The 19,982-nt window shown below is 30.3% G+C and overlaps 3 protein-coding genes across 3 annotated transcripts in view; 2 read left to right on the forward strand and 1 right to left on the reverse strand.

Moving 5' to 3' along the window:
- The window catches only part of LOC134716139 (armadillo-like helical domain-containing protein 3), a 28,219-nt gene extending 23,741 nt beyond the window's left edge, over positions 1–4,478 (reverse strand). Inside the window, exons 1-4 of the mRNA XM_063578930.1 lie at positions 4,381–4,478; positions 2,801–2,912; positions 1,914–1,970; positions 500–565 (exon numbers count right to left, since the gene is read on the reverse strand). Of these exons, the coding sequence (XP_063435000.1) occupies positions 500–565; positions 1,914–1,970; positions 2,801–2,908 (231 nt within the window). The 5' untranslated portion in view covers positions 2,909–2,912; positions 4,381–4,478. The remainder of the gene's footprint in view (positions 1–499; positions 566–1,913; positions 1,971–2,800; positions 2,913–4,380) is intronic.
- A 157-nt stretch (positions 4,479–4,635) lies between these two features.
- LOC134716140 (LRP2-binding protein-like) overlaps positions 4,636–19,982 on the forward strand; it is a 35,174-nt gene continuing 19,827 nt past the window's right edge. Inside the window, exons 1-4 of the mRNA XM_063578931.1 lie at positions 4,636–4,754; positions 13,963–14,178; positions 14,960–15,073; positions 16,984–17,129. Coding sequence (XP_063435001.1) covers positions 13,963–14,178; positions 14,960–15,073; positions 16,984–17,129 — 476 coding nt within the window. The 5' untranslated portion in view covers positions 4,636–4,754. The remainder of the gene's footprint in view (positions 4,755–13,962; positions 14,179–14,959; positions 15,074–16,983; positions 17,130–19,982) is intronic.
- LOC134716856 (uncharacterized) lies at positions 8,538–11,586 on the forward strand. Its single transcript, XM_063579867.1, has 2 exons — positions 8,538–10,982; positions 11,566–11,586. Exons 1-2 carry the CDS (start codon positions 8,538–8,540, stop codon positions 11,584–11,586), a joined length of 2,466 nt encoding a protein of 821 aa, XP_063435937.1.

Genomic DNA, 19,982 nt, shown 5'->3' on the forward strand with positions numbered 1-19,982 from the left:
AGATGACGGACGCCAAGTGATGAGAAAAGCTCACTTGGCCCTTCGGACCAGGTGAGCTAAAAAAAACATCAATTTCCAAAAAGAAAGTGCATGTCAATGATAATTAAAACTCTTTTCAAGCAGTTAATGGAATAGTCTGGGAGATATAACCATCTAGAAGTCAAGATGCAAACCAATTTTAGGACTCTCTGAGGCCCTGAAGTGTGCCTGTTAACAGGCAAAATGTCAAAAAGTTTCTGGTTCTGAATAAACATGAAATTATTGCCACTAAAGAAATTGGTTCTGTGAGTCATTGCACTCTTATCATATTCATTTACTCTTTTTTTCAATATTGAAAAGTACAATAGACTTACTGTCACAATCAAACTTTTCATTATTTTCATGTACAATGTATAAAAAAAATCCTGTGCTTGAGGATACATGTAGCCAAAACCTATTAGCAATATACTTGTACATGTACATAGAATTTTTTATTGGAAAGTATATTTTCAAATATTACCTTTAAACCAAGCAGGCTTTCATTAGACAATTTATCAAATTCACTCTCTATGTGACCAATGTTAACCTAAATAAAAATAAAAGATAATATTAAAAATTTGAGAAATAATTAGAAAAACAAACTTTTGACAACGCAAAAATTCAAATACATTTTTGATATTTTCGATACTTACAGAATGTAATATTTCACAGGAATTTTTGTAAGCTTTAAACAACATCACATGTTTATCTTAAATTACGTGTGATTTAGGATAATTGGTGTTAAATTCTAAATTCTTTCACAGTATGACCACTTGTTAAACACGAAAAGGAATAAAGTGATTTCTAGATATCATTCTTGGTGTAATTAAGATTTTCAAAAAAGTACAAACAGTTTTTTTTTTAAATACCTTGTCACTTAGCATATTTGATATTCTCTATTTCTTTTACTAATTAAATCCACGAAAAGATAATCAAATTGTGTTCTTGAATGCTTGAATATTAAAAAACTTAATTTTATCATACAAAATTTAGAATGAAAAGTCTAAACATATAATCTCCCTTTCAGCAAAATGTTCAGAGGAGCTGGAAAGAGGTGAATATTTGTAGTTTCATCATAATGTGTAAAAAAGAAATCAAACTTTTTTTCTTACTAACATGACTGAAATTCCTGCACTATCCTGTTATTTTTCCAAACTTATTTAAGCCTTTTCTACCTGTTCCTTGACTTTTTAAATCAATTGTTAAGTTCAAACGACTCAGGTCAGAATAAATATTTTGAGTTTAACCTCTTTTTTTATTATTAAAATATAGTTGTCCCAAATCTTTTATGGGACTTTTCTCTCCTAATGTTATTGATGATTGTATCTGAAATTCTTTTCAGTTGAACTTGTTAAATTAAATGCATCCAATCAAGGGAAAGACTTGCATATCAATATGTGATTGCTTCGCATCACGGAGCAGAGCTATTAGTTTCAGTAGACATACACATAAAAAAAAATTACTGATCACTGATTGGTTACTTCATGATACGGCTGTGAATCAGCAACAGCCATTGGTTGAAATGAGATAAAGAAATACAGACTTTTCTCATTCAGGATAAGTCATTAAAAGCCGGAAAATTAACTATGTGTATATCAGTTCCAGTCAACTGTCATTAATTCATGTTTGTTTTATTATGCATATATTGGACACTGAAATTCAATGTTGAAATATCAATTATCAATACAAGTTTATTTGCTTTGTCAATCTGCAATATGCACAATTTGTTTTGCTAAATAATGTTCCTATAAAGTAAAAACTTTTTCAAAAAAACATTATCTGTATTTTATAACTTCTGCTAATCTAGGCACACCTCCAGAGAGGCACACTCATAATGCACACTCTTAAAGTAAATCCATAGCTTTTAAGAAAGCTAAAGCTTGTATAGAACTTACTTTAAGAAGGAAAAATTCATCCCAGAAATTTGGTTTGTCACAGGATGGGTCATCTCCCTGAAATGTATTTTGGTTGTTCTTTGGATAAAAAAGTTAGTACAAAATGTAATATGTTCAATTCAATGCAAAAATATAATATCATGAATATGGATGAATATAGCAAATTATTAAACAGTTACATTTGGGTTATTATCTTAACCATAAACAAATTCAGAGGATTTAAAAAGGGGAGAAGAAAACCAAGGGCCTGAGGGGTAATCATTACACATAAGTGAGTAAAAAAAGAACTACATATATGTATGTAGCACATACAAAATGTACATTTCTATGACATGTATGATGGATTATGGTACCTTCAAAGATTGACATGTACTTTCTTTTTTATTTTACTTTTCCTTATATATATTTATACATGTATGTATTCTAATAAAAGTGAAATAACTTTGAATTCATTTTAAACAACAAAGTTAACTTATCATGTATCTTTACCCTGCAACATTCTTTATGTGCTAGTCCCAAGTCAGGACCCTGTAATCATGGTAATTGAGTGGTTTTCTTTGTTGCTGTATATCATATTTGTTTTTTTGTTTCTTGTTTTGCACATAATTCAGGCTGTCAGTTTTCTTGTTTGGATTGTTTTACATTAAACTTTGTCATCGCAGGGCCTTTTATAGCTTGCTACATGTATGTGGTATGGTTTTTGTTCATTGTTGAAGACTTAATGTGAACTACAGTTACTGGCTTCTATATCATTTGATCTCTGATGGAAAGCTGTTTTATTGGCAATCATGCCACATCTTCTGATTTATATATATCATGTATATGTTTTGGTTTCACCAAAAAACATCTTAAGAACTTTTATCAAATTGCTGTATAAGTTCTCTCACCTGAAAGAATATTTCATAAATCTGTACAACTTTTTCTTTCAGTCCCATCTTATTGGATGACGATCTCCTCAATAACCTTTTACTATCTGTTGCAGCTTCAGTTGCCATTATCCTTCAAAAAATAAGATTTTTCAAAATCTTTTGAAAATGTACAAATAATACTAAGACTACATCCATGGTGTATAAGGGATAAAGAGTTGTAAAGGTTGATATACTCATATATAATATCATGACAACAAAAATTATATGTTCTTACCAGTAAAAAGTTGAAGAAGTTAAATGTTGATTAGAAAATACAATTATAAAATAAACTTAAGGAATAATTCTTGAGAACCTACATGTACAAACTGATTAGATTGGGTATATTCTTAGAGGATAATAAAAACCTATATTTCAGAGGAAAAGCAGCACTTTGAATATTTATCTTTGCTAATTGAAGTAGACTTTTACAATGTTAATAATCACCATTGTCATAAAAAAAAATATGGTTAAAAATTAGTCATAACAAATCTTCTTTAGACTCCTGTACCAAGATCAGTTTCATTCTAACCAAAGAATTTATCACAGTGGTTCATTCTACATGCAGACTACAGATGGATACATGTATCAGCATCCCTAGACCTGAGGGCTAGTGGTCTTCCAGGACAAGAAATGGGACAAACATCGTCAACATAAACTCTTTTTGTACCCGGTAACCAATGATGAGGTACAGATTTATCTGATCATCAAAAATATAAAGATAAGAAAGACAAACATCACATTAACAGGAGTATTCCACTTGAATAACCAATAACGTTTTGAAAATACTCGTGATACATGTACCTTCCTCATGATCACCAGTTATTTTTTGTTATTGTTTGGTTTTGAATTTTTTGTTGATATTTCATTCAAATCATTGTGTCTCATTATATATTTTGAGTCTTAAGTCTTTAGAAGTGTCAACTTGACACTATAATCCCTCTGTAATTTGAATCACTCTAGTAATTTTATGTCGCTATTGTATATAACTCATTAGTACATTTGTATTTATGATGTGCAGCACTGCAGAAAAATAAAAAATAAATAAATAAATACTTAATTAAAAAAAAAAAAATTAAAACTAAATAAATAATTAACCTTATAAAACCTTAACTATCTATTTTGTGAACCTTCCAGTATCTTAAGAAAGACCTCTAACAAATGTTGAATATCCACAGGCACTTGTTTCTATCCATTGGAAGAACCACTATCAACGTATATTAAATATACGTTGATAGTGGTTCTTCCAATGGATAGAAACAAGTGCCTGTGTGAATATCCTCTATATGTGATGTTTGTAATTATCATTTTCTGTTGTTGCTTATAATACTTCTGATTCAAGTGATAGTTTTGATGTTATGAAGTAGAGTGCAGTGCGGGGTTTTTCTCTAGCCTCCTCATAATTTTCACATTTCCTGAATATCAATATTAATAATATGAAAATGTATCAACTTGTTTGAGGTAAACATTGACCTCTAGCTCTACTATTTTTACGAAATACGTCGCTAGAATAATGGGGAAAGTGAATACCACGGGCATATGGTTAATACACATCAGTTTACCATTAAAACAACGGTCCATAATAAATAATTAAGCTACAAATTCCTAAAGAAATATTTTGTTGACATGTGTCATCTGCAAAATTTACACTTCCGGGTACTCCGGGCTTCAAAATATAAAATATATCTTATAAAAATTTGATCATACGATTTAGTTTTTAATTGGTTGCTAATCTTATGCTCTGTCTGTACTTTTTTTCCCTCATAGGATAAGCTCTGTTTTTTTTGTTTTATATTTATTATGATTTTATATTAATTCACTGCTGTCCTAAGAACGGGGTCATGAACTTTGTCGCCAGGCACGCTTTGACAGACACAGTGCTATTGTTTTGGTGTGAAAAACTATGAAATTGACCAGATAAATAATAGATTCAGAGGTATATAATATCAGTCATGTCTTTTCTGCCAATTTGAGAACTGTCTGAAATATTCTAATTTACAAATTTAGTTTATTTATTTTAATCCCAAACAAATTACAAAAACTGATAAAATTTACTTTTAAAATGAGGGTTTGGATGGGGTTAAATGATTAAAGAATAATGCCCTTAAAAAATGAAGATTAGAGAATAACGGGCCAAAAAATAGAAGATTAGAGAATAAAAGGGTTAATTTTTGGAAGATTAAAGAAAAAAGGGGTTAATTTTTTAAAGATTAGAGAAAAAAGGGGTGAAAATTAAATGTTTACAGAATAACAGACCCCCCCATCCAGACCCTCTAAAATAGGAGAAGGATGGAATGCATCAACATTACAAAATATTTATGCTTGAGAGGTTTTCCTGGGCTGTTTACTACTATGCCACCACTAACTTATAAATATATAATGTGAGGGTACCCAAATTGCACCTATTTTGACAGATGTTTAACCTACTTTTATTTATGCTCTGGGCAGACAAAAATTTCCATTATGATTTTATTTTGTTGATGTATCATTATTTACTATATGGTTTCACTAATTTAATTTAGAGTCCATATTAAATCATAGAAAAATTGGCCTAAACTGACCTACAAATGGTCCATGATTGTATTATGAGGATCGAGTACCCAAATAACGGATACATGTCAACTCGTACTTTCGGCAACTCGTACTCAGCCAACTCGTACTTTCGGCAAATCGTACTTCTTCCAACTCGTACTTCTACTAAGTCGTACCCAATATTTTTTTAGCATTATAATATAAGTTTTCTACGTTTATATCCGTAGATGTGGATATTTTAACTCCTTGAAGTATCCCAGTGCACCCTGAGGTAGATCCATAGAATATGAAAAGGATATTTGTTGGTGAACATTGCGTTGAACATGTCTTAGTTTTTTCGTGTTAGTAGAACATATTTTTAACATTATAATGCTTCATATTTTATTATTTACCTACTGATTTATCTACTGATAGAATTTATATCTAAAAAAAAATCCTCAAGTGTCAAAGTGTGCTCGATCCTTAGAATATTTGAAGAGATTTTTTACTGAATATTGCGATAAACACGTTGTTTGTTGATGTGTTAACACTGTTTTTTTGTTCTTTTTTTTATATATAAGTATGGCAGTCAGTTCGTTTTCTCGTTTGAATTGTTTTACATGGTCATTTTATAGCTGACTACATGTATGTGGTATGGGTGGCTTTGCTCATGGTTGAAGACTGTACGATTACCTATAGTTGTTCATTTCTGTGTCATTTTTGGTCTCTTGTGAAGAGTTGTCTCATAAGCAATCATACGAGATCTTCTTGCCGAAAGTACGAGTTGTCGTGTACCCCAAATAACAGTCATGCTAAAATTTGCATCATCTAAAATCGAATAACAGATCATTTCAAATATTTTGAACAAAAAGATATAAGTCAATGCTTACTCTTTATTTTTTAAGAAATGAATGCTTGTAACATATTGTATTTGCTTCCTTTAAAAAGATGACCTTTTGATGACTTACATGTACAAAATGTATGGTGCATGGCGACATTTCCGTACATTTTATTTTTTTCTGTAAACACTTCATAGATCTGTAGATAAGTACTGTCAACAAAAATGGTGAACGTTTTGTGTAAACATAATAAGTAACATTGTATCTAAATATATTAACCTATGTTGAAAGAAGTGCATTAAGTATCAAATTATGATAAAACAAATTGTTTAGTCTCTATAGCTAGGAAAACATGTAAGATTTCCGCTGCTGTTTTCATAAAAAGATACAATTTAGGATTCAGTGCAATTTGGTTACTGTGACACTATATGTAACTTATTTTAAAAACATCTTAAATTAAGGAACTTGCATGGAAAAAATGAGAAACAAATTACAAAAAGAACAACCTATTAACATGAGCTTCCAATTTGTGCACTTTCCTGTAATCCCTTGAAGTAAGGACATTACTATTATATGAGATGCAAATTTCAAGAAAGAAACATTTTTTTTCCAAAACAAAAAGCGTTAAGTTTTTAATCTTAGGTACAAATTGGCAGATATTTACATTATTTGAAGAAACTTTTCCCAAAGAACAATACATCTTTCTGGTATAATTTTGACAAAAAATGTCCAAGATTTTTTTTATCACTCATGTACTTTACTCGTCTTTGATATTGAAAATCAAATCTTTAGAAAAGTTGTTCCAAATGAAATGAATTTCCCCCTTTTAAGTTTTTGGTGGGTTTCATCTTGCTTCGTCTTTAGTTTTCTATGCTGTGTCTTGTGTACTGTTATTTGTCTGTTTGTCTTTTTATTTTCAAACATGGCCGTGTTGAAGGCCGTACTTTAACCTATAATGGTTTAATTTTTAAATTGTTATTTGGATGGAGAGTTGTCTCATTGGCACTCACACCACATCTTCCTATATCTATGGCAATGTCAGTTTATTCTAAATCTATGAGTTTGACTAACCCTGTTGTGTCTTTAGCCTCTCTTTTCCTGCAAAATATTTAGTCACAATTATAGCATTTGACCTTTTAATTATTAGTGAGTACTGCATGATGTCAGAAGCCCAAATTCAGCTAAAACAGATACCAAAAATTAGTCAAGTGACAAGTTACCTTTTAATGTCTAGAAGCGCCAAGTAATGGGTCTCATTGGGGTTTAAATGTAATGCAGGTTTTGTATTTTTTATGTTAGTGTGAAATGTGAATTCGATGGTCAAATTATTTTACCTGAAAACAGGAGATGAAGTCTTACATTTAAAATTACAAGCAATACAAGTACAGTGCTAAGGGGGATACAGGAATCTGCCAAACTGTAAGCGGAATCTGAAATCATGTTTTCTCTCGAGATTTCATCTAAGATAATATGATAATAAAATTGAGTATGGAAATGGGGAATGTGTCAAAGAGACAACAACCCAATCATAGAGCAGAAATAGCCTGAAACCACCAAAGGGTATTCAACACAATGAGAAAGCCCTGCATCCTGAGGCAGGCTTCCGCTCACAGCCTCTACACAATAAACTATCAAACAACTCACTGCCATACATTGTAAGATTCCCAATCATGATTCAGGAGGATAATGGGAGACTTTTTTTTTCTTTCTTCCACATGAATGGAACTAAAATTAGACTTTCTGTGCTATATATCCTCAACTCAAGACATCATCAATTTAATTGAACATTTGTTTCTGAAATTCTGATGATGAATTCAAAGGATTTTTTGTGTTTTTAAATTGTTATATGAGTTTATAATCTTTTAATACATGTACCTGGAGATAAGAGAATACATAGATATTTGGGAAACATTATAGAATATGTCATCATGATCATCATATGCAACCTATTCGTTGTTAATGTCTGTGTCATTTTGGTCTCTTGTGGACAGTTGTCTTATTGGTAATCTTGTTTTTACCACATCTTCTTTTTATATGTATACATTGTATTAAAAACTACTAGTTTTTTGCTCAGCGCTTGCATGCAATTATCCAGCATGTCTAAATTAATGAGGGTTGTTAAGAAGAACTGGTGTATCTTATTAAAAACAGGAGGGAATAAAAAGCTGCAATGAACTTTAAAAAAAAATCCTCATAATAAAAAGTAAAATCACAAAAATACTGAACTCTGAGGAAAATTCAAAACGGAAATCAAATGGCAAAATTAAAAGCTCAAACACATCATGAGAATGCATAACAACTGGCATGTTCTTAAGTATCATTTTAACAAAAGTGAAAAAAACACCAAACTTAAACATTCTTCAAGTAGAATGGACAAATCTATTGGTAATTTTTCTAAAACTAGTATAAGTGATTTGAACAAGATAAATGCAATCATCAGTATGACTAATGCTGGAAATTTTACAGTGAATGACAATCTTTGTGTAGCGGTTACAGAATCTGATAATGTTACTTATGAATCTAATGATGAGGTAATTAATTTGCAATGTACTGATATGAATGTTTTATGCAATCCCCCTGAGGCCTTATCACCTGTTGATCTAAAGCTTTGTTTTTCTTTTGGATTAAGTGTATTATTGATAGCATGTTTATATGCCTTATTTAATAATAATTGTTATGAATTATTACCTAATTTACAAGAAACATCTGAAGAAAAGGATAATGTTTATGACTTTTCTTCAACAAAGGGTATAAAAATATGTTCACATAATGTCAACAGACTTGAACACAAGCTGGATGAAATCAAATACAATTTAATGTTTTCTGAAAATCCTCCTGACATATACTGTTGTTGTGAAACATTTTTGGACATTAACACCCAGGATAATTTTATACAAATTCCTGGGTTCATTTTAAACAGAAAAGATAGACTATTACGAGGTGGAGGTGGTTTGGTTGCTTATTTTTCAGAAAAAGTAACATTTAATAGAAAAGCTGAATTTGAAATAAGTGACATTGAAACAATGTGGTTTGAAATAAAACCAGTTCACAAAAAATCATTTTTATTATGTTCAGTATACAGACCTCCTAATTCACTAATTAATTGGATTGATGAATTTGAAAAAGAAATTACAACTGCTATTAATCATAATTCAGATATTATTTTAGTTGGTGATTTTAATATAGATTTTTTAAAACCTAATAAACAACCACAAAAATGGCTAAGTTTATTAGAAACCTACAACCTCAACCAGATAATTCAAGAGGCAACAAGAGTTACACCTGATTCTAGTACACTAATTGATCATGTTTATGTCACCAATAAAGATTTGATACTAGAATCACATGTTGCTAAATTTTCAATAAGTGATCATTATCCAGTTTGTTTAACTAGAAAAGAAAAAAATTCCACTTATATCAAAAAAGATATTCATACTACCATTTCTTACAGAAATTTTAAAAATTTCAATGAGGCTAATTTTCTAAGTGACTTAGCTATTGCACCTTTTGATAAAATTGAACATGAAAGTCACCCAAATACATGTATTCAGATGTGGTATGACATATTTAATGCAGTTCTAGATAAGCATGCACCAATTGTTACTAAACGAGTAAAAAGAGACAGACAACCTGAATGGTTCAATAATGAAATTGCATATGCCAGAAAAATGAGAGAAAAATACCATAAATTAGAAATGTGGTCCGAGTTCAAATTTTGGCGAAACAGGACAAAGCACATAATCGATGAATCAAAAAGAAATTTTTATTCAAAGATGGTAAAAGATTCAAAAGCATCTAAAGATTTGTGGAAATGTATTCACAGTCTTAACCCATCCCAACAAGAAAAGCCATATGAACTTTTAAATGAAGATGGTATTAAAACTAATAATGTCAGGGACATTTGTAATGTTTTTAATAAGTTTTTTACATCTTGTGTTGAAAACCTGAGGACTGACAGATGTATGAGCAAAAATAATGATTATGCAAAATTAAATAATTTTGTACAAAAGAAATTTACTAAGTCAGAACAAGTAAAATTTTCAATTCCACCAGTCACAATAAATGGTCTATTTAATGAGATGATCAAACTTGACATTAATAAATCCACCGGATCTGATAACATAGGACCAAAAATTTTAAAATTGAGTGCTCCTTTCATAACTTCATCTTTAACTTACATTTTTAACAGAATAATAGATACAAGTACATTTCCCTGTGTTTTAAAGAATGCAAGAGTAACCCCTGTTTTTAAAGCTGGTGAAAAATTCATGGCAACAAATTATAGACCAATTTCTGTACTTCCAGTTTTATCAAAACTTTTAGAAAAGCATGTTTCAAAACATTTGTTTGACTATCTTAAAAGATTAGATTTTTTACACCCAGCACAGTCTGGGTTTCGACAAGAACACTCTTGCCAAACTGCCCTTATCAATATCATAGATAAATGGATACAGGATATGAATGATGGTTATATCAACTTAGCAGTCCTGTTGGATTTTAAGAAAGCTTTTGATGTAGTAGATCATGATATCCTCTGTAAAAAACTTGAAATTTATGGATTTGATAATACTGCTGTTTCTTTTTTTCAATCGTATTTGAATGAAAGAACTCAACAAGTACAAATTGGTAATGCTCATTCTGAAAAACTTCATATCAAGTATGGTGTTCCCCAAGGCTCCATATTAGGCCCCCTTCTGTTTATATTATACATCAACGACCTTCCTATTTATATGAAAAATTGTTGCACTGATTTATATGCCGATGATTCAACCTTACATCTTTCTGGTAATTGTTATCAAACTCTTCAGTCAAAGGTACAAGAAGATTTACATGGTGTAGAGGCATGGTGCAATGATAACAATATGTTCATCAATAAAAATAAAACAAAATATATGATTATTGGAACGAAGCAAAGAGCAATGCCACATTACAATGAGAGTTGTTTAACTATTAACAATCAAGTGATACAATCTTCCACATGCGAAAGTCTTTTAGGCATTAAAATTGACCCTTCCCTCACATGGACAACCCAAATTGACTTGATCTGCTCAAAAATATCATCTAGACTATATCTACTATTAAAGATTAAAAAATTTCTAAATCTAGACTGCAGAAAATTATTCTATAATGGTTATATCTTGCCACTTATTGATTATTGTTGTATAGTGTGGAGTAGTTGTAGCAGTGAGGGTTTAAAAAGGATATTAAAATTACAAAAGAGGGCTGCTAGATTAATACTAGAAACAGACCCATTCGCTCCTTCTGCACCCTTATTCAAACACTTAAACTGGATGACAGTTGAACAGAGAATAAAATATCATAAGTTAGTGATGACATTTAAGTGTATTAATAATGATGCCCCATCATATCTTACTAACAAGTTTCATTATGTTTCAGACAGAAATCCGTACCCCTTGAGAAATGCTGTTCAAGGAAACCTCATACTCCCTAAACCAAAAACAGAATTATTCAAAAAATCTTTTATGTATTCTGGACCATTCTTGTGGAATAATTTGCCAATACCGTTAAGAAATATTACAAATATTAATTCTTTCAAATACAAAATAACAGATCATTTATTGAAATCAACCTAGCTGTATAAATAATATAAAAAACTGATCATGTCATCATGTTTATTTTTTCATCACATTTTATCAAGTTGTATTGAACATTATTATCACACTTGACTTTTTATGCTAATGTATGTATGCAATGTACTAGTATATGTTTGTGTTTTGTTTGATTTTTCATTACGAGGGCCTCAGGGAAGATTAGTTATATAGCTAACTGTGTAACCCTCTTAAAATAAAGTATTGTTGTTGTTGTTGTTGTTGTTGTTCTTGACTTGGTACAGCAAATGAATGAATGATCTAGATCTGTTTTTGTCTATTACACAAAATTTGGCCATAGAAAAGCCAAGAGGACATGTACAAATGTATTTATACTGACTATTAAACAGAGTACAAATGTATTTTTACTGACTATTAAACAGAGAAGTCACATTGCAAAGAGAAATTTTTAACTTATTCGGTTTTATAGTATTTTGTCTTATCACCCATACATTAGGAGGATGATAACTATAACTTAGTATAAAGGTTTATTTAATCAGTTTTGTAGCATGTCAACAGTCATCAAACTTTGCATGGAAGTATCTTAAACAAACAACCGTTGTTCAATATTTTTTTTAAATAAGAACTTTCTTTTCAATTAATTTAGTAAAGGATTTTATTTTAAGGTATTAACAACCCATTTTAAAATTAAATTACCACTTTTTAACTCACTAAAGTTGATTACTTCATGTAAATATTTGATTTTTTAAATTCAAAAGATATAGTAAATTCCAATAAAGTAACTTTAACTTTTAAATTTCATTATAACTCAATATCATAAAATTAGATTTAAATGGCAATGTTGCTACACTTGACATAAATACTTCGAAAAGAAAATTTATGCATTAAAATCGATGTGCTTTATTGACTTAAATCCTGACTAAAATGACATCTAATGTAATTTATATATGTTACAAACCATATTAAATATTTAAAAGGAACTTCTGTAACTATTAGTTTTAAAAAAGATTATTTTACTCTGCTTGGAGATATATAATACATGTATTGAATTGTACTGTAAAAGGTAACTTATATGTATATTTAATGTTTCATTTTGTTGTTTTGTGTAATTTTTACTCTTTTGAAAATTTATTTGTTCTATTATACATGTATATCATGTGTATAGTTTAATCTGTTTAATACAGTTGTATTATTTTCATGTAAAACCATTTTTGAATATATAATTGAACAGGAATGAGTAAAAGATTTTATTGATTTGACAACATATATCTAGTCATGCTATTAAAAGTAGAGAATTATAGCTTTAAATTATATAACAGTGAAATGACCATTTTATAATTGTTCATCATCAGTCTATTTATTGTCCTTTACGTCAAATTTCGTCAAGGGATAGTTTGTTGAACTCACTCTTAAACTTAAGGTTGTTTTTTTATTCAAAAGGTTCTGTTGAAGATACAGAAGATGTAGATCTTGTATATGTTTACATTAGTGTGTGAATAAAGTGGTGTGTTTAGTGTATTTAAATGTTAATGAGACAGTCATGTATAAGACATCTATATGTGGAAAAGTAAAGCTATGGTCATTATCAATAGACAATCAGATATTTTACTGATATGTCATATAATTGTAACCATCTATAAATTATAATTTGGTGCATCTGAATGAAGGACATCATATTAACAATTTCTATCTTTGGTATCATGAGCATGTATTTATTATTTATTATGTTATTTTTGGGGCCCTTTAAAGCTTGCTGTATGGTGTGAGTCAAGGCTCCGTGTTGAAGGTTGTACCTTGACCTATAATGGTTTACTCTTATAAATTGGTTATTTGGATGGTGAGTTGTCTCATTGGCACTCATACCACATCTTAATTCCTATATCTCATTGGCATGATCAACTTTTAACATTTCATGACCTAGCCATTTTGGTTTTTGATGATGATTATGCTGATGATTAAAGATTCAGACATTTGCATCACATTTACTACATGTATGATCAGGCATCTATTATACATGAACAGGGGCGGATCCAGCCATTTCAAAAAAGGTGGGGGGGGGGGGGGGGGGGGGGGGTCATAACCAAGGACAAAGGGGGAGTTCCAACTACATGTCCCCATTCAAATGCATTGATTGTCTAAAAAAAAAAAGGGGGGGGTTCCAACCCCCGGAACCCCCCCTCTGGATCCGCACCTGATGTACATGTACATTTGTTTTTACTCACAGATGGATATGAAGGGAACCTTGTCAGCGGAGAAAGTGCCATTCACAAAGGAAAAGAGTATACTGAATGACATTGCTCAGGAAACTAAGGATAAGCCTGGCTATGGAAACCTTACTGAAGAAGAACTTATGGAGAAAGTAGAAACTATACTGTTGGAGAGAATAAAAAATGGAGACAAAAAAGCTTATTTCCAGCTTGGATTATTTTATTATGAACAGGTATAAATTTTGAATTTAGATGAGTTTCATAATCTCAACAGATAACTAAATCTTGAATTGCAATTTGGAAAAATAAAAAGAATACTAATGTCATATTCATAGCTGCCATCAATGAAGATTAGTCTCAGGAAATATTTTGAGAGATTACATTTATAATTTAAGCTTCATTTTTCCTTGGATTAAATGCAAATCATCCAAATTTATATTTTATGGATGCACAACTTTAGTTTCTTTTGAACCAGTGTCTTTAAATGCAACTTTTAATATAATTTATGGACTTTGGTAAAAGATATTAAAACATTTATTTTCTTAATGTTAGTAGGAAAACGTTTAGATTTTCTGATTTGTCTGTCTGCTAGTCTTTCTGTCATGTAGCAGTTTAAAGGCAGTTTACCAGAAATCTGTGGTAGCATAAACTTAATACATACATATATGTTTATCGTTACAAAGTTTGTTTTTAAACAGCTAAAAAAAATGGTTGAAGTGTCAGCATTTTTTGAGGCATTAAGACTTAGAGCATACGAATATGAATATGAATAAAGAGACTACATGTATAAACCACAAACAGGAATTATTTTCAGTGTTAACAATATAGATGAATTGCTGTTTGCTTTATATTCTGACAGTGACTTATGTTTCATGTATTTCCTTAAAATACATGTTTATAAGCAACAACTCTGTTGTTAACTTGTTGAGTCCTGCAAACTGGGTATACTTGAATGAAGAACAGGATAAATGGACTTGGAGTTATTAATAGAAATAATCTGTTTTTACTCTGTAGGATATGTTTGAGAAGGCGAGGACATATTTTGAGAGATCTAAAGATTTTGATTACCAGTCCCTGTACATGCTATCATGTATGTTGTATGATGGAATTGGTGGAGAGGCTGATGAAGTAAGATATAAATAATTCAGGAGAAATAAAAGCTGAAAACATGGAGAGGATTTCATTTTTTGTTAATTACTCTTATGGAATTATATTTACAGATATATGTATTGGTTCTTAAAAGGGAAAAAAGTATTTACCATTTACTACTACATTTTGTATTTTAAGATTAATTTTTATACATTTGATTGATGATTACTAAAACTTGCACTAACTAGTGCAAAAATGATACACAGAGTTGATATAGCATTATTGCTAAAAAAAATGAGTTGTGCAATGCTGCAGGTGAAAATGATGCTGATGTTATTTGGAACTAAAGTACATATAGTGATATACTAAAGACTCTGTTTTATAGGAATCAATCATTTCCATATAAAGTGTCAAAACTAAGATATATAACTATCTAATGCATACAAATATATTTCTTCCATCTAGTATATTAATAATGTTGTATGCTTACAATTTGATGAAGAAGCACTTGCAAAATTTAAATATATAAAAAAAGTGTTCTGCAGGTTTATTTTTGCTCTTAACTTTTACAATATTTCAGGACTACTGTAAGGTTAGTTATGACAACAGTTTTTTTATGTACTATAAATAACACTAAATACCTGCTATTATTTCAGAGACCAACTATCTCTTATATAGAGTTATCACTGTTTTTGCATTATATTTGACTTAAATAATAGTTACTAAATCATCCATGTACATTTGTAGCTTTAATTATCCCCTCCACATATGTTTAAGTTTATTATTGAATATATCTTTCCCATATTAATTTCATATGAACTGCAGGGTTCATTTGACCTTTACCTAATTTTCATGGTTTATTTTCAAGTTTTGAAATATCGAGATATTTTGATAGAAAACTAATAGCTAACATAACATCTTTTTAGAAATGGTTAGACTTTAAAAAAAAATGAACTCAGTCTATGAGAACTTAATCTAGTTTACCATAAAATCACGAATACATAATAGGTTTTGTAAAAGTAGCATATTCACATAGTTTAATTTTTTTTCACCAAAAATTTAGGTTAACTTGTATTTATTAACAGGTATCTAATACTATATTCATCTACTGTAAATTTAAAGATTCATTCCAAAGAAAATTAAGTAATTATGCCCAATTAGGTTTGCTTATCTAAAATAAACTCCTAAGCGATTCTACCTTATAACCTTCATGAACTAATACTCTTTTTACTATAAGTTAAAAAATGCTTAGAACTTCAGGATGTTACCAGAATAAGGTGTAAAATATATACCAATTATGAAGGTATATTTTAGCTGCTAAATCATAGCTTACATCTTCCATGCATATGTCATCCTTTGGATATTTGGATGATCTGCTGACCATATACATTTTCAGCAAGGTATATTCAAGAAATCAATTTCCAAATATACTTAACAAATTGAGGAACAAATCTCTTCAGATTACTAGCTTACTACTTTAAAAATATTGATTTTGAATAAGTTTTAAATCCTTACACACAAATTATACTACCACCTCAAAGAAAGAAATATGTAAGTTGTTCAATTCTTTTAAAAGATAGATGACATAATTTTAGTCATTTTAAGTTTTCCTTGTAATTGAAAATAAATTGAAAAACAAAAATGGCTTAGTTCTACATTTTTCTGAGATAGATTCTATTTTGACTGTTGTGAGTATAAATCTCATCTTAGGGAGGTTAAACTTTTAAACCTTTAAAATGAGAAAAACATATGAATGATGAAAAAAATAGTTTAAATGTTTCAAATTGTGCGATTCTTTAATTTTAGATTTTACTACATTGTTAAATTTTGTCAAACTATTAAAGCTCTATTAATGACTCAATTACCCTGAGTCAGCTTTTTTTGTAAATCACATTTATGTCAAACATTGTGTGTCTTCATAATGCTGATAGCTTTCTCATAAATTACAGAAATGTGCAGTAGAGTATTTAAAGAAGATTGCCCATTCCGATTCCAGACAAACTCAACATATCAAAAGAGCAGCACAGTTTAATGTAGGGAGAGCTTTCTTTGAAGGATATGGGGTTGGTAGACAGTCTGATGAAGAGGCAGAAAGGTAAAGCCATGGGAGATAAACACTTTCTGTTTATATTTTATAAATGTAATAATACAATGGTTCTAAGTCTTTGCCATGATGCTCCTAATGTATCAGACTATATAAATTTTATGGTAACCATCAATATCAATTATAGCAAGAGCATTTTTTTAAACAGTGGCTTTAAAAATTCCATATTATCCTTTTATAAACCATTTTACTTTACAAATACATGAATGAATACATACATATATTCTCCACTCTGGTTGCAATTGAACAGTTACATTCCTGTTCATACCACAGACTGGGGCTACACAATGTTAATTTCTTAAATGACTGGATCTTAAAAACTGAAAGTCAATATGTTATTACAGTATAAAAAGAACATACATTGTTTTTAAATATAAAATATGTTTGTACTTGCTACAAAACTTGCTTTCAATTAGAAAAGTTTGACAAGCCAAATACTTCAATAGTATCTAAACTATAGTTCGAAAACAAGCAATTCCAGTTGTTTTAAAATCTTTGTCCTCTGGTCTTTGATGGATTTTTTTATAAGCTGGAATCATTTCACATACATGTATAACATCTCCTTATTTTTATATAAATTCTCTTTTAGAAAATTCCTAAGATTGGGGAAAACAAGAATACTGGTGCATACAAATTTCCCTAATTTTGCTTAAAAATGGCTATTGGTACTTTACGGAACGGAACGGAACGGAACGGAACGGAACAGAATTTCATTTAAGGTATCCAAAGGGGGCATTTATCAAAATTTCGAAAAATCTTTAAAACAAAACAAACTTTAAAATTTCTGTGTTTTACGGTTTTCCATATACAAATAACACAAATGTATACTTAATCTCATCTTCACAGGTGAAATGTGCAATAATGTATAACATCGGGAACTATTCTGTAAATGAATATGTCGGATTGTCCTGATAAATTATCATGAAATTAACGCATTTGCAAGTCATGCATTATGATATATAGACTGACCTCACGTCGTCCTTTCCGACGATGATTAGAAACATTGGTTCTGATTTTAACTTTTTAAATTTATTATTCCGTTCCGTTCCGTTCCGCAAAGTACCAATTGCTCTGAGGAATTGGTATTTAACGGAATCGAACGGAAACAGACATCTTTAATGTAATTAAAGCAGTATGATAAAAAAAAATTGTCTGACACCTCTTTTTGCATAAGTGGTATGTGTTTTATATAGCATTTTCGACTTGATCAATAATAAAAAAATTAACACAAAGGCAGGTTACACAAAAAGTCTTTCTCCTTCCATCGGTAATTATATTTTAAAAAAGAGGCCTACAACGTTCCGACGATGACTAGAGACAGCGATCAAGTTGAATCTGATTTAAACTTTTTAATTTATTATTCCGTTCCGTTCCGTTCCGTTCCGCAAAGTACCAATTGCTCTGAGGAATTGGTATTTAACGGAATCGAACGGAACCAGACATTTATAATGTAATAAAAGCAGTATGAAAAAAGAAAATGTGTCTGACACCCCTTTTTGCAGAAGAAATAAGTGTTTTAGATAGCATTCCCGACCAGATAAATAATTAAGAATTTAAAACAAAGGCAGCTTAGACAAAAAGTCTTACTCCTTCCTTTGGTAATTATATTTTTTAAAAGAGGCCTTCCACCTCTCGTGCAGACGAGGATTAGAAACAGTAATCAAGTTGAATCTGATTTAAACTTTTTAATTTATTATTCCGTTCCGTTCCGTTCTGCAAAGTACCAATTGCTCTGAGGAATTGGTATTTAACGGAATCGAACGGAACAGACATTTATGATCATTTATAATGTAATAAAAGCAGTATGATAAAACAAAAATGTGTCTGGCACCCCTTTTTGCACGAGAAATAAGTGTTTTAGATAGAATTCCCGACCTGATAAATAATTAAGAATTTAAAACAAAGGCAGCTTAGACAAAAAGTCTTACTCCTTCCTTTGGTAATTATATTTTTTAAAAGAGGCCTTCCACCTCTCGTGCAGACGAGGATTAGAAACAGTTATCAAGTTGAATCTGATTTAAACTTTTTAATTTATTATTCCGTTCCGTTCCGTTCCGCAAAGTACCAATTGCTCTGAGGAATTGGTATTTAACGGAATCGAACGGAACCAGACATTTATAATGTAATAAAAGCAGTATGATAAAAAAAAATGTGTCTGACACCCCTTTTTGCAGAAGAAATAAGTGTTTTAGATAGCATTCCCGACCAGATAAATAATTAAGAATTTAAAACAAAGGCAGCTTAGACAAAAAATCTTACTCCTTCCATTGATAATTATATTTTTTAAAAGAGGCCTTCCACCTCTCGTGCCGACGAGGATTAGAAACAGTAATCAAGTTGAATCTGATGTAAACTTTTTAATTTATTATTCCGTTCCGTTCCGTTCCGCAAAGTACCAATTGCTCTGAGGAATTGGTATTTAACGGAATCGAACGGAACCAGACATTTATAATGTAATAAAAGCAGTATGAGAAAAAAAATGTGTCTGACACCCCTTTTTGCAGAAGAAATAAGTGTTTTAGATAGCATTCCCGACCAGATAAATAATTAAGAATTTAAAACAAAGGCAGCTTAGACAAAAAATCTTACTCCTTCCATTGGTAATTATATTTTTTAAAAGAGGCCTTCCACCTCTCGTGCCGACGAGGATTAGAAACAGTAATCAAGTTGAATCTGATTTAAACTTTTTAATTTATTATTCCGTTCCGTTCCGTTCCGCAAAGTACCAATTGCTCTGAGGAATTGGTATTTAACGGAATCGAACGGAACCAGACATTTATAATGTAATAAAAGCAGTATGAAAAAAGAAAATGTGTCTGACACCCCTTTTTGCAGAAGAAATAA

Source organism: Mytilus trossulus, chromosome 4 (genome assembly GCF_036588685.1).
Source record: "Mytilus trossulus isolate FHL-02 chromosome 4, PNRI_Mtr1.1.1.hap1, whole genome shotgun sequence".
Taxonomy (NCBI): Eukaryota; Metazoa; Mollusca; class Bivalvia; order Mytilida; family Mytilidae; genus Mytilus; species Mytilus trossulus.